The following is a 14,766-nucleotide window of genomic DNA, read 5'->3' as shown; positions in this document are numbered from 1 at the left end:
ACCTGGGGGAGGATTTGTAAAACAATGAAAGAATTTTTCTTTTACTTTTCCAAGAGGGTAATTAGGTATTTTTGTCATGACAGGAGTCTAGAGGGAAGGCTACATGGTGGAGTGGACCTGGGGAAGGGTTTGTAAAACAATGAAAGAATTTTTCTTTTACTTTTCAAAGAGGGTGTGTACTAGGGGGGAGGGTTGGGAGGGAAGAAAAGTGTAACAATGAATGAATGGAAATCCAAAGTCTCTGTAAATTTTTACTGAAATGAATAATAAACTTAAATTTAAAAAAAAAAGAAATAAGGTCTATCTTAGTTACCCACCCACCCCCCGTTGCTATAACAGAAATATCACAAGTGGGTTGACTTAACAAATAGAAATCAATCCTCATATTTTAGGATTGTTGTTAGGTGCTATCAAGTAGATTACAATTCATAATGACTCTGAACAAAAGATCTGAACCCTGCTCTATCCTGTGCCATCCTCTTCATCCCTGATACATTCAAGCACATTGCTCCAGTCATTGTGTCAATCCATTTTTTGAGAGTCTTCCTCTCTTTCGTGGGCTCTCTACCTTTCCAAGCATGATGTCCTTTTCCAAGGACTGATCCTTCCTAACAACATTTTTAAAGTATGTATCATCCTTGCTTCTAACAAGCACCTTGGCTACACTTTCTCCAAGACATTTGTGGGGTTTTTTTGTCCCTGGAATAGTCTGTTGGTAATATTTTTCAACACAATAGCTCAAAGGCATAGATTCCTCCTCTGTCATTCTTATTCACTGTTCAACTTTCAGATGCATAGGAAATAACTGAAAAGATCATGACTTGAATTAGATGCACCTCAGTCTTCAAACTGACATCACTGCTCCTCAGCACTTTGGAGAGTTGACAGCCGATTTCTAAATATATAACACATCTTTTGATATCTTGCCTGCTAGTACCAAGGGTGATTGTGGATCCAAGTAAGATGAACTCATTAATAACTTCAATCTTCTCTTTATCCTGAGTGCTGTTATCTGTTGGCCTAGGGGAAGACCCTCTATGAGATGGATTGATTCGGTGACTGGGGTAATCGGGATGGGTGTGTCAGAGGCGGTGCGGTTGGCGCAGGATAGAGCAGGGTTTAGAGCTGTTGTGCATAGGGTCGCTATGAGTCGGAAACGACTTGATGGCACATAACAACAACAGTGGAATTTTTGTTTCCTTAATGTTAAGATGTAGTCTATAGGCTACATCTATCTAAGGCTATCGTCCTTGATCTTCTACACTAAGCTTCTCAGGTTCTCCTTGCTTGTAGCAAGCAAGGTTGTATCATCTGCATAATGTAGGTGGTTAAGTCTTTCTCCAACCTTGAAGCCACACTCTTCTTCATAATGTCCAACTTCTCACATGATTTGCTCTGCATACAAACTGAATTATGTATGGAGAAAGGATATAGCCCAGATTCACTCACAAGTACAAATTCAGGGTGCCAACTCTAGAGAAAAGGTTTTGTATTTCTGTAGGATGAGGGGAAATCCTTGTTCCTCCATGATTTTCACTTGGTGTGGCATCTATCCTCCCCATCTCTGCTTGCTTCTCTGTCTAACCTGCTTTTTAATATTTCAAGAAACTAACTTAACACAAACCTGCAGTGTTTTGAAATAATTAATATGTCCCTTTGAGCCATTGTCCTCCACTTTGTGATGTGTTGTGAATCCTAACCTCTGTAGTTGTGGTTATCAGTCACTTTAAAGTAATGATGCTTGTTTAAAGACTAAGGTGTGCCTGATCCAAACCATGATATTTTCAACTCTTTACTGTGTGTCTGAAAGTTGAACAACGAATAAGACCAAAGAAGAATCAATGTTACTGAACTGTGGTGTTGCTGAAGTTACTGAATACACCATGGAGTGCCAGAACAAATCAACCTATCTTGAAGAAGTGCAAACATACTGCTCCTAAGAGATGAGGATGGTGAAACTGTCTCATATACTGTGGGCCCAGTGTCAGGGGGGCCAAGTCTTTGAAAAAAATTATTTTGCTGAAAAAGGTGGAAGGTCAGTGGAAAAGAGGAATATTCTCAATTAGATGGGTTGACAGTAACTTCAACAAAAGGCTTGAGCATGGGAGAGATCATGAAGATGGAGCAGGATAAGGCAAGGTTCTGATTTGTTGTTCATAGGGTTGCTATGAGTCCTACAGTCTCCTGGACAGCACCTAACAACGTGGCTGTGATGATGGTCCCATTTTGGAGGGAGTTGTCCATTGTGTTAATGAGGGTTAAGGTGGGATGTATTGTGAGTCACCACCTTTCACCATCTAGTTAAGTTATATTCTTGCTTGAGTCATACTTTTTATCTTACAAGAGATAAAAGGAAAAGAGAATCTGCCTACCGCCAAAAAAAGATGAGAGGATGTATCCTTTGGATCTGAGGTCCCTACCTTGAGATCGTCCAAGACTCAGGAAACAAGAGAGTTACAATAATGGAGATTGTTATAAAGCAAAGCAGCAAAAGCTAAACAGGAGTGAGAAAAGGTGACTTCCCAGGCCAGAGTGAGAAAGCTGAATGCCTTCTGGCAGGGGCTTGTTGGATATATGTGGAGTAAAGAGGACCGAGACTGAGCCAGATCTATTCAGACTAGTAACTGGAAGCTGCTGGTTCAGCAGCAGAAATAATTCCATGGTAGTTTGATACCTTATCAGTGGAGTAGCTCAGAGAAGATGGAGACTATGTCTTCTCATCTCTGTAGCCCTCCCACTTACCACAGATGGCTTGGACAGAGAAGAGAAACAATAGTTTGTCCAAGAATGAATGAGTATGAATAACGTTTTGATTGCATCAGAAATTGCCTACAGGCATGGCTGAGCAGATACAGTCAGTCTTAATGGAAGAACTGTATCCTGAGTCTTTCTTGGTATTAAGTTTTAACATTAGTTCCCTAATAAAACTCACAATCCTAAGTATTTTCAGTGAGCTGTGTGGCCACCGAACTATTTACTGAATCCAGCAGAGATATACAGAGTGACATAACTATAGCTAGTGTTAGAACTGGCAAAAAGTTTGGTGGGAAGTATGTTTGATCTCCACCTCTTAAGAATCAACCATGGGCTACTGATTCTTTCTCCCCTTCAAAAATTAGGGAAACTCAGATGGCCTTCATTCTATTTTATAACACCTTATACTAATACTTAGACATTTTTAAGATTAAGGTGTGCCTGATCCAAGTAATGTTTTGGGTTTGTTTTTTTTTAATTTTTTTTATGTGTGTACCGTCAAATCGGATCTGACTGGTACAGGAGGAGATTGTCCCTCCTTCTTCAGCAGAGCATCTGGTGGATTTGAACCACACACCTCTGGGATTGCAGTGCAGCTTCTTGCCACTAGGCCACCAGAGCTCTCCAGTAATGTTTTTTTTAAAATTCATTTTTGCACATTTTCTCCTCATCCCAGCCTGAGCCCCACCCTGCAATGCACCTCTTGTTCCTGACTGTTGTCACACATATAATGCCTAATCATATATCTGTTTTGGACAGTTCTTCCTTTCATCTGTTCTACGTAGTGTTCATTATCTATCCACTGTTTTCCCATTCCCTCCCCAACCCCAGCATGTCTGTCCTATTTTATAACAGTGGTGTTATGCAGTATTTGTCCTTTTGTGATTGAGACATTTCACTCAACATAATGTCCTGGGGCTCCCCTGTGTTGTGTAATGTTTTACAAGTTCATTGTTTTTCAATGCTGTATAATATTCCATTGTGTGAATGTACCACAGTTTTTCTAGTCGTTCATTTGTTGATAGGCACCATGATATTTTTAATTGCTTCCTATACATGGGGGGTAGGTGTGTCAGTGATAATAAGATTAGCAAAGGATAGAACAAGGTTTAGGGCTGTTGTACATAGGGTCATTATGAGTCACAGGTGACTGGACAGCACATAACAACAACATACACCTGAGAGTTGGACAAGAAGGATGACCAAAAATAAAATCAATGTCTTTGAATTGTGGTGGTGGCAAAGAACACTCAATATTCCACTGAGTGCCAGTAGAACAAACAAGTCTGTCTCGAAGAAAATGCAACAAAGGTGCTCCTTAGAGGCAAGGATGATGCAACTCCATCTCACATACTCTGGGCATGTTAGAGGACAGGACAGTCCTTGGAAAGAAGACATTATGCTGGGAAAGGTAAAGAGTCAGAGAAAGAAAAGAAAATCCTCAAGAAGATGGATTGAAAAGGTCACTGTAATAATGGGCTTGAGTATTTTAGAGATGGTGAGAATGGCACAGGGTGGGCAAGGTTCAGATCTGTTGATCACAGGATCGCTATGAGTCACAATCAACTTGGCAGTACCTAACAACAACAACAACATACTAATGCTTAAAAACTAAGGTGTGCCAGATCCAAACCACAGTATTTTCAACTGCTTCTTATGTATCTGAATTTTGTACAATGAATAATGACGACCCAAGAATTGATGCCATTGAATTGTGGTAGGAGTAAAGGGTGCTGAATATCACATCCACTGCCAAAAGAACAAACAAATCTGTCTTGGAGTAAGTGCAATTAGGATACTTTTACAGTTAAGGATGGTGAAACTTCACCCTTTGTTATCAAGAAGTTCCAATCTTTGGAAAAAGACATCATACTGGGAAAGGAGGAAGGTCAGAGAAAGAGAGGAACATCCTCAAAAAGATGAATTTACAAAAAAAAAAAATTAAAAAAAAAAAGATGAATTTACAGTGACTCTAACAATAGGCACAAGCAAGTTGGAAATAGTGAGGATAGGGCAAGGTTCTCATCTATTGTTCATAGGTCCATTATGAGTAGCAATCTTGATGGCAACTAACAACAACATACTTGTGTTGTCAATCATTCCCAAATGGGATTGTACCATAGGGGTTGAGATTTATAACACATATTTTTAGAAGACAATTCATAACAAGGCTCTTTATTTCATTTGCATAACCGTAAATGTTAAAGATTTAAAATTAATCTTAATCTAAAATCTTATCTCTTATTAAACCTTATTTTATTTGCATAATCTTTGAGTTATGGTGCTGGAGAAGAGTCTTGAACATGGACCACCAAGAAAACAAATAGTTAAACCAAGCTTCTCCTTGGAGGCTAGGATTTTAAAAAAAAAATTATTATTTTTTTTGTGTGTACTGTCAAATTGGATCTGACTGGTACAGGAGGAGACTGGCCCTCCTTTTCAAGCACAGGATCTGGCGGATCTGAACCGCAAGCCTCTGGGATTGCAGTGCAGCTTCTTGCCACTAGGCCACCAGAGCTCCCTGGAGACTAGGATTTTAAAGCTCCATCTCACATACTTTGGGCACATGGCCAAGAAGGATCAATCCTTAGAGAAGGACATCATGCTTGGAAGGGTGGAGCGACAGCACAGGCACAGCACAGGCGAGGAAGACCCCAGATGAGACGTATTGATACAGTAACTAGGGCAATGGGGGCAGGTGTGTCAGAGTCATTGAGACTGGCACAGAACAGGGCAGGCTTCAGAGCTATTGTACACAGGTTTGCTGTGAGTCACAGACAACTTGACAGCACATAACAACAACAAAAACAATCTTAAATGTAGGCTTTACAATGTACAGATATCTATCAAAGATGATTTGAGTGTCCTCATCTTACGCAGACCTATCATTTTTATTTACTAACTTTTTATTATTAACTATTGAGGGTTAATATGTATTTATTAGAGAGTTCTAGAAGAGAACTTCTAGGATTTTACCTGAGTTCTTAATACTTTTATTACATCTACATGAACTATGATATTTTAAGCAATTCAAAGAAAAAAAGGGAATATAAAATGAATTTTTTTACTTGTAGAAAGTAAATCGACTGATCTACGTAATCACTAAAGAACAAAATTTCAAAACAACCAAGTAGAAAATTTACCTTATGTTTAGGGATTGAATGAAATTTAATTTACATTCCTTAAGAATTCTCTGACCAAAAATTTTAAGAACTCCAACAAAGAATCTCTAACAGTAATAATAGTAAACATTACAAGATGTTTGTATGTATGTTCTAGACACACATTCTCATTTAATTCTCACAGTAATTATTTATTAGAAAAGTGCTATCACTGTCTTCATGTTAAAAATAAAGGAACTGTAAGCAATGAAATTAATGCACTTCTCCAGAGCTGTGGCTAACAAAATAGTAAACTTGCCGGAATATATTCACTCCAGAGGCTGCACTCTGTACTTTTTATACTTAGATACAGCACTTCTTAAATGTACATAAAAGGCTACATTTAAGCACATTATACCATTTTCCTCCATTTTAAAAAATAACACTGACTCGATACAATAGTTAAAATGAATAGCACTTAGGCCTTGGAAATTTAAAAGCTTTTCAAAGGAAACATTTAGGTCTCAAGGCCCTATTTACATTCTATATTCTGCAGCATCTATCTGCATAAGGTAAGATCTGGAAAGTCTCGAGCATGGAATTAATTAAGCTGAAGAACTTACATCTCAGGCAACAGTATTTCCTGATGTCTTGAGGAATCCAAATGACCTGTAAGCAGATATAAAATAGAACCAGTTAGCAGAGTTGTTTCTGTCCATATACCCTGCCTTGACTTCTTCATTACCAAGTAAACAGCATTATTTTTAAAAGCTAAGCTTCCTACCCAAAATCTCTGTAAATGTTCATTAAAATTATTTTTAAAAAAATTCTTTGTAAAAAAAAACAACCTAGAGATGACTTAATAAAAACATCTGAAATTAAAAAAAAAAAAAAAGCTAAGCTTCCAATATACAGCCTTCCCTTAGGTACTAATATTCATAGAAAATAATTTCACAAGAAAAATGCTGAAAAACAGTACTGGAGTCTATGGAGTCTTTTATGAGTAGAAAATGAAACTTATCATTCAGAAAATCTGAAATAATAACAAATATTGAACTCTGATGGCCTAGTGAGTAAGAAATTACACTGCTAACCCAGAGGGAGGGAGTCTGAATCCACTAGCTTCTCTTAGGAGAAAGACAGGAATGTGTACTTCACAGCCTCTGAAAACCTGCTAAAGGATTCGCCATGGGTCAGTTCTGATTTTACAGCAAAGAGGTGTTTGGGGGGGGTTTTCCTAGGATGGATGACTAGTGAAATACGTTTCTTTTCAGGAAAACCTATTAAACACTAGTTTTAGATGACAAAGCATTTATCAATTAGCTTTTCTGCCTCCGCTAAGTTTAGACTATTGCACAAAACTTGTTCTTCCTGTATAACTTTTTTAAAAGCAGTTGACTCCAATTAATGTTATAATCTTCCTACTAGTTTAATGAGTCTCCTAGAAAATCTTCTATTTACCAAACAATTCCAATATTAAGTTTTTCCCCCTACTTTCACCACCTTTTATCTTTATCCTACAAATTTGTCCTCTCTCTCATGCTATTCTTCCCACTGAGGTCAGGTCTTTACTTCCCTTCTTCCTACCAGTTTCATCAAGTTCAGCAGGAGTGGTAAGCTGATTAGCAGACATCTCCCCACTACTAAGATCTGAAAGATCAAGGCAACGTTTTGGGGTACCTCTGTCAAGACATAATAGAACATCAAAATTTCCTTTAGGCTTTAATATCTTTAAAAGGAAAGATCTTACCATTTTAATTTGCAACATTCCTCAATAATTATTACAAAATCTTAACAGTATCTAATAAGACTTTTTTATATATTTTAGACTAATCATGGAACAAACAAATGGTATTTTCAATTGCTATGTACATATATAAAAGGTGGACAATGAATAAAGAAAACTGAAGAAAATTGATGCCTTTCAATTGTGGTGTCAGCAGGGTATTAAAAATACCATGGAGTGCCAAAAGAAAAAAATATTGTCTTGAAGGAAGTATAACCTAGAGGCAAGGATGGTGACATTTTGTCTTACATACTTTGGGCATGTTATAAGGATGGACCAGTGTTAGGAAAAAGACAACATGCTTGAAAAAAAATGGAGAGTCAGAGAAAGAGAGGACAAGCCTCAAAGAGATATACTGACATCAGACTGTAACAATGGGCATACTGAAGGACGTGAGGATGGTGCAGGATAGAGCAAAGGCAGATCTTTTGTTTATAGTGTATGACTTGTGGTCAACTTGATGGCACAACAACAAAGGAACAAGACACACTGGTGGAGCAGTAAAGTGGTTAAGTAGTCAAGCGGTGCTTAGCTGCTGATCAAAGATGAAACCTATCAGCTACTCCAAAGAAGAGTCTGTTTTAATAAAATTTAAAAACTTTGAAAACTCTGAGGCTGTTTTTCTCATAATCTATGCCTCACTTTCTCCTCACTAGCATATGAATAGGTTATTTGTTTAAAATCAAAGGCTACATGTCTGCAATGGGAAATAAGGACACATATTTGATTGCTCCTTGGCTTATCCAGTCTGCTGAGGTATCAAGATATGGTATTACCAAAATTTAAAGTACAAGTACATTAATAGTAATAAAAAGAAAGTGTGCAAAGACTTTCCACAGTCATTACCATTAGTTACTAGATTTGAACATGATTCTGGAAAGATAGCTTCTTTAATGTCATAGAAAAGATGTCTGACACTAAAAATGGGTCACTGTCAAAAGGACACGAATATGGTCTGAAAAACAATGTATTTGAATTCGGTAAACAAACTAGTATAAATTAAAAAAAAAATAGTAGTGAGACACTCAAACCCTTTTCTTTGCTACTGGTGGGTGCCACCCAGTGGCTCTATCTCATACTGACTCTGCTTAATTCTGTGCCATCCTCATAATCTCTGCTGTGCTTAAACCCATTCTTGTAGTAACTGTGTCAGTGCATAGCACTGAGGGTCTTCCATTCTTCACTGACCCTCTGCTTTTCCAAGTATGATGACCGCCTTCAGGGACTGGTCCCTCCTGATAACATGTCCAAAGTGTCAGGTTGCTAACCATAAGGTCAGCGGTTCAAATGCACTAGGTGCTCTGCTGGAGAAAATGGTCAGGCTTCCCACACTCGGAAACCCTGTAGATGGTCCCTGAGTCCAATCTACTTGGCAGTGGCAAGATATCAGGGACAAGATAACGTATAAACAATAATAAACATGTTGGGAAAGGAAAAGAGGTTAAGATCTGATATTGAAAAAAAAACAAAACCGGATTCGTTTACCCAGATGAAAAGCTTAGGTTTCCAGAATCACCAAGGTGTTTATCCACAGGAGTTTTCGGGAGATTTGGACCGATGGTAAAGGAAGTATCTCTCTCCATCAGAAGGTTTAGCATCTTCCTCTGACTAGCTCTAAAACTGGACCTTGAGCCAGGACTTCCCTCTTCTCTTGTAGATGAGAAGAGATTTGCAGACATGTTCTTAAAAAAAAAAAAAAAAAAAGCCTATATAGGAGGATAAAATCATCTACATTAAGTACATTACATAAGTCCTTCCCATCCTTTCCAAAAGCAGTCAAGCGGATCAGTACTGGAGAAGAGTTATCCCCAAACTTACCGAGAAGCAGTTCTGGGCTTATTTAAAGAAGGTTTTGACTTGTCCGAGGGCCAGGCAGCTGAGAGCCCTCACAGAAAATCAGGTCTCGAACGTGCAACACTTAAAAGGATCTCTGGACTTGGTTTTCCTGGGCCCCAGCTGGATCCAGAAGAGGCAATGAGCTCTCCCAGATTCCTGGGTGTAGGCAGCTCCTGGCCTCGTTCAGGTTTGGGGTCTGATCCTTGACTTCTTAAGGAGGTTATCTGATAAAAGCGAGACTTCCAGCAGAGTTAGAAGAGCTAGCAATCTGGGGAAAGAACACAGCTAATCAGACTAAAATTTTGCTTCTCGGTTAAGTAGGTCCGATTCAGGGTTTGCAGCTTCTCTCCGGAGAGAGCGTAAATTACCGTTTCAACACAAAAGTATCAACAGCCCGTAGCTAATTGCAATCATTCAAACCTTCCGCTCTCCCAATAACCTAACGACGCTGGCCTCTAAACTGCGCAGGCGATCTTGACGTACCCTCCAAGATCCTCCAAGCCAATCATCAGGCTCATACATCACCTCAGGGTGGGAGCTTCTTCTGGAACAGCACTACTGGCCCCGCCCCAGTGCCAGAATGGGGCGGCGATTGGCCAACTGCCTTTTCGCAAAAGGCTGCATAAGCCCCCGCCCCACGGAAAATATGGCATACCATTGGCTCTCTCTCTAGCCAATCGCTACATCCCCTTTGCGCTATTTCTCTTCCCGCGGCTCCACCACCCTCCGGAGATTTAAATTATGACTGCTTGCTAGGTCTTGAGTACCCCGTTTGGGTGGGAAGATTTGGTAGTGTTTTCTTTGCCCCTCCCTTCTTATTTCTCCAGCCGTTACGTGAACTTTCTCTTAGTTTTGCTAGCTGTCCACTGGAGATGGAGCAGTTGCCACCGGCGCGGCAGGCGTTGGGAAGTGACAGGTCTGTACGTAATCAAAGCAGCTTAGCCCCCTTGCAAGAGCTTCAGCTACCCTTTTGAGCGGCAGCATCTTAGTCCGTAGGGAGCTGTGCTGCTAACCCAAAGCTGGCATCTCTGGCATTTTGAATCCACAAACTGCACGACGGGAGAAAGATAAGCAATCTCCTCCTGTGCAACTCCACAGCTTCTAAAAACCCCTGAGAGGTCAGCTATGCAACAGCTCAATTGAATGGCAAAGAGGAGTCTACGGCATTAGGTTATGTAGGATAAAAGAAAACTCCTTAGCAGGAGAAAAATAAAGAAGTGGAATAATTTCTTGGCATAATTCTTACAATTCAAAGGATTCCAGTCTTTAACTCTGCCATCAAAATTTGTCTTTACTGACTGGTATTAACGGATCCCTGATGGTGCAGTGGTTAAAGGTTTAGCTGTTAAAGGTCGGTGGTGTTGGACCCATCTCTTCTTTGTAGAAGAAAATATTTGGCAGTCTCCTCTCTAAAGATTTCAGCCTAAGAAACTTTATGAGACAGTTCTAGTCTGCTATACAGATTTGCTGAGTCAGAATCCTCTTAACTCATAGCAAAAGGTAGTAAATCATTAATTTTGAGGATTTGCTTCTAAGTGATGAGGTGCTGTGGGATGGTGCATATAGATAAAACAAGATGGGTCGCAAGTGTTGTGTGATCAGTATGCTTAAAAAAACTTAAGCTAATTGTTTACAAACTTTGTTGACAACCTATTCATATTTGACTCTTCACTGGACATTAGAGGCTGTAAATAGCACTGAAGGAAACTGCTTGTCTTTTTCCTTTGGAGCCGCTGATGGGTTGCAGCTGCCAGTGAGAGTCAATCTTGGGGTAAACAGCTCAACTCCATACAGAGGAGCTGTCATGTTGGAAGCTTACAGCAGGTTTTTAGAGGCTGTAAATTGCACGAATGGAGACTGTCCACTTTTCACAGAACAGCTGGTGGTAGATTCAAACAGTATGCCTTTGGGTTCGCAGCTCAACTCCTTACCATTACAAATGCTCCCTAATATACAGATTCTGACTCAGTAAATCTAGTCTGGGACCCCAGGATTCTGCACTGCTAACACGCTCTTAGGTGATGCTTGCTGATGAAGCTAACACTGGGAGTTATCACACTTTGAGTGATGTGGCATTATGTTATTCTCTACTGCTGTGTATATTTTAAATTTTCCATGCTAAAATGTTTAAAATAACTAAGGCTTCAAACCAGTTTGAATTACCTTTCCACTTCAGATACACTGAACAGAATTTACAGTTTAACAAGATGCCAGGTGATTTTTACATACACCTGTTAAACTAGATCCTTCTGATTCAGGATATCTGGGGTAGAAAGGCAAATTCTCTGTAGAGGGTCAAACTGGTTTGAAGCCCTGAATATAATCTTGGAAGCTCTTGAAATTGCAGGAGCTCCAAATACTAATTCAATAGGTTCTAGAGTGAGGGCCAGGAATGATTGAGGCTCCCCAGGTGCCTCTGAGAAAATGTAAGTCAGAAATAACCACCTTCAGGATCTTCGTGGTGGTGGTGGCTGAGAAGCATTATAGTCAGTTAGTTTTTACTCTAACAATACCTGCTTTATCTGTAGAAACTGCTTCCCCAGAACGGAGATGTGTGAGGAATTTTTGTCCTCTAGGATAGAGATGGTGAGTGTGGGAGTCAGCACAGAGCCATGCCATGCCAGGTACGTCTGAAAATTAGGAATTCAGAGTACATGATTAGTTGGTTGTACTTTGATGACTCTTAATCATACTTTGTGGCGCACTGTGTACCTCCCCACAGGTGGGAGGTAGAAACAGATGAAGCTGTCCTGCAGCGGCGCCAAAAGCAGATAGATTATGGCAAGTGCACACCTGGTTACCAGTGCTTTCTGCAGCAGGTCCCCAAGTGAGTTCAGCTGTGGGGTGACCACAATAAGTTGCTTTGATTCAGTTTCAGGGGATGGAAACATACTCAGATCTGAATGTTTTAAATGTTCTCATAAAGTTGCAGAAATACTAAAACCAAGTTTCTTGCATTCTAACCCTAATGCTTCCAGGATTTTTTTTTCTTTCCCAAGTGGAACATGTCATATTGGGCCCATATGCTTAAAAAACTATTATGGTAAAATATATGCAAGAAAATATTTCAACAATTATACCTGCACAATTCAGTGACATTGATTTTATTCATTACGTTGTGCAACAATCAACATTGTGATTCCAACTTTTTTCATTACCCTTACAAAAATTCTGTATCCCTTAAGTAATATTCCCTATTTTTCTTCCCCACTTGCCCTTCCATATGACTTTTAAAAGCTCAGTTTCCTAATGAGATGGTAAAGGGCACGTTTTGGTGGCACTGTCTGTAACAAGTTTCCATGCTAACCCAAAAGGCTGAATCTCCAGTGGTCTGAATCCAACTAGTGGCTCCTTGAAGACAGGCACTCTCCTCCCATTACTGTTTAACATAAGGAAGTGGTTTTCCTTCCAACCATCTTTATCATACCTCACCTTGACTTGTTAACTGCAACATGCTTGCCCAACTACATGTAACTTCACAGGCACAGTACTAGTGTTGTGAAGGCTCGAAGCTACTAGCAAGACGCACAGGAAGCAACTGAAAAAGGAGCAGTTTTACTCTATCCTTCAGGGTTGCTAGGAGTTGGAACTGACTAGATAGTAGTATGTTTGGTTTATACAAATTAAATATATGAAAATGTCGGATTTATTTTGTGATGAAGTGAAATATTTTCTGTCTACCGAGATTTCCAGAAATAAATATCACTCACCTTTTCCAGAAGAAAGAATATTAGGGAGGCTGAATGGTGTTTGATCTGAAGATCTACTTTGTTGTTGTTGCACTCAGGGCACTGATTTTACCCATCTCAGGGAATTTATAACTAGGGTTCTAAATCACTGTGATAAGTAGTGAGCTGTGTTCCCTGCTATATAGAGTCCCCTTTCACACTGACCTCAGTTTGATCCACATTTATCATTGCCAGGGCACATCGACAACCAGGGCTTCACCCTCAAACGCCCAATAAGAACAGAAGGTACAGCCGTCGCTCCTGGGATGCCCAGATTAGACAATGGAGAAGAGCCCTGCATTTCTGGGACCCACCCAGTCAGTGCCTGCCAGGCAGAGTGGCTACAAGGTGTGTGAACTATTCCCAGTTCCTTTAGTGAGTGGCTAAGTCCTACATTGTTCCACTTCGCAGCGATTTATCATTCTATGGAGGAGGAGGGTCTGAATGAAAGGCATTATTACTCTGTTGCTTTCCTAGGCAGAGAATGGAGAGTCTTTTAGAACAAATGGACTCCACCCCTTGGGATAATTTCCTGGATGACCTGCTCCAGGCCCTTGGAACTCTCAGAGAATCTGGATAAAAACCAAGTAGACCCTGTACTGAAACCAACTAGAGCAGGGTCAGAGACGGCATGTAGACCATAAAGGCACAATTAAAATGGGAGTTTAATAATAGCATCCCCAAAACTAAAGCGTGCGTTAGGGAAAAATGACAAGCCATGGCTTTAAAATCTTGAGGATTAGGAGACTATAAAAGGATCCTTAGCAGCACAATGACTGTTTGGCTGCTAACAGAAAGGGTAGTAGTTCAAATCCACCCAGTAGCTTCTTGGGAGAAAGGTCTGGCACCTAACAACAATAGCAGCAAACAGTTATTGTTAGTACTAAGGACATTGAGCTATATTGGGTGCTATTTTATGTTTGATGAAAGGTGGTAACTTCTTTGGAATGAGTCTTAAAGTGTGATGTGCAATTTTTTTTCAAGTGTCTAAATTTTTTCCAATGTTAGTCTAGGCTAAGTTCTTAACCATTTAACTTTTGTTAAGTATGTTGTTGTTAAGTGCTGTCGAGTCACAGGGGACTCATAGCGACCCTATGAAGGGAGTCCTCAACGCTTGGGTGTCTGTCATCCTCTCTCCAGGTTCATAGGGTTTCCCTACACAAGCTATTATGGAAGTGAAGGGGGGAAATGAGATATAGAGTAGTGTCTTACATAGCCAGGGTTTTAGTCTCGGAAGATATTTTTAACACCGTCTTTGCTCATAATTTGGACAGTCACCTAAACTCTTGGGCTGTTTTATCTGTCATATAAGGTGAATATTGTCTCAACTGGTGATTGTAAGCAAAAATCAGAATACATATTTAAATTGCACAGTGTATAGTACATAGTAAATGCTCAACAAACGATTATCGAAAACAATTTCTCCTATGCTTCATGGTCCCTGCCTCTTTTTCACCAAGAGGAAAAGTGCAGTACAAGGTAAAACCCCGTCTGACTTTCTTGTAAGTACCTCATTTTTTCTCCATTCTTTTTTTTTTTTTCTCCTCCAGTTTCCTGATTT

At 39.8% G+C, this 14,766-nt stretch overlaps 2 protein-coding genes across 2 annotated transcripts in view; one reads left to right on the top strand and one right to left on the bottom strand.

The window, feature by feature from the left end:
- LOC102860229 (M-phase inducer phosphatase 3-like) overlaps positions 1–9,999 on the bottom strand; it is a 45,853-nt gene extending 35,854 nt beyond the window's left edge. The window contains exons 1-4 of the mRNA XM_006903088.1: positions 9,898–9,999; positions 9,127–9,323; positions 7,443–7,537; positions 6,479–6,524 (exon numbers count right to left, since the gene is read on the bottom strand). Coding sequence (XP_006903150.1) covers positions 6,479–6,524; positions 7,443–7,537; positions 9,127–9,323; positions 9,898–9,999 — 440 coding nt within the window. The remainder of the gene's footprint in view (positions 1–6,478; positions 6,525–7,442; positions 7,538–9,126; positions 9,324–9,897) is intronic.
- Positions 10,000–10,349: 350 nt separating this feature from the next.
- On the top strand, positions 10,350–13,785 carry LOC102859822 (histone RNA hairpin-binding protein-like). The gene is made up of 5 exons (XM_006903087.1): positions 10,350–10,393; positions 12,006–12,101; positions 12,200–12,304; positions 13,401–13,553; positions 13,683–13,785. The coding sequence occupies exons 1-5, from the start codon at positions 10,350–10,352 to the stop codon at positions 13,783–13,785; spliced, it is 501 nt and encodes a 166-aa protein (XP_006903149.1).
- The last annotated feature ends 981 nt before the right edge of the window (positions 13,786–14,766 follow it).

This window comes from Elephantulus edwardii, unplaced genomic scaffold (genome assembly GCF_000299155.1).
Source record: "Elephantulus edwardii isolate Elephantulus edwardi_28Jun2011 unplaced genomic scaffold, EleEdw1.0 scaffold00507, whole genome shotgun sequence".
Classification (NCBI taxonomy): Eukaryota; Metazoa; Chordata; class Mammalia; order Macroscelidea; family Macroscelididae; genus Elephantulus; species Elephantulus edwardii.
The sequence above is the reverse complement of the archived record's forward strand: the minus strand, read 5'-3'. Positions and strand labels throughout refer to the sequence as shown.

Coding starts and splice junctions, on each gene's coding strand:
- LOC102859822 (XM_006903087.1), top strand. CDS start 10,350: ATGGAGCAGTTGCCACCGGCGCGGCAGGCGTTGGGAAGTGACAG. Junction 10,394..12,005: donor CAGGCGTTGGGAAGTGACAG/GTCTGTACGTAA, acceptor CTTTATCTGTAG/AAACTGCTTCCCCAGAACGG. Junction 12,305..13,400: donor TTTCTGCAGCAGGTCCCCAA/GTGAGTTCAGCT, acceptor TATCATTGCCAG/GGCACATCGACAACCAGGGC.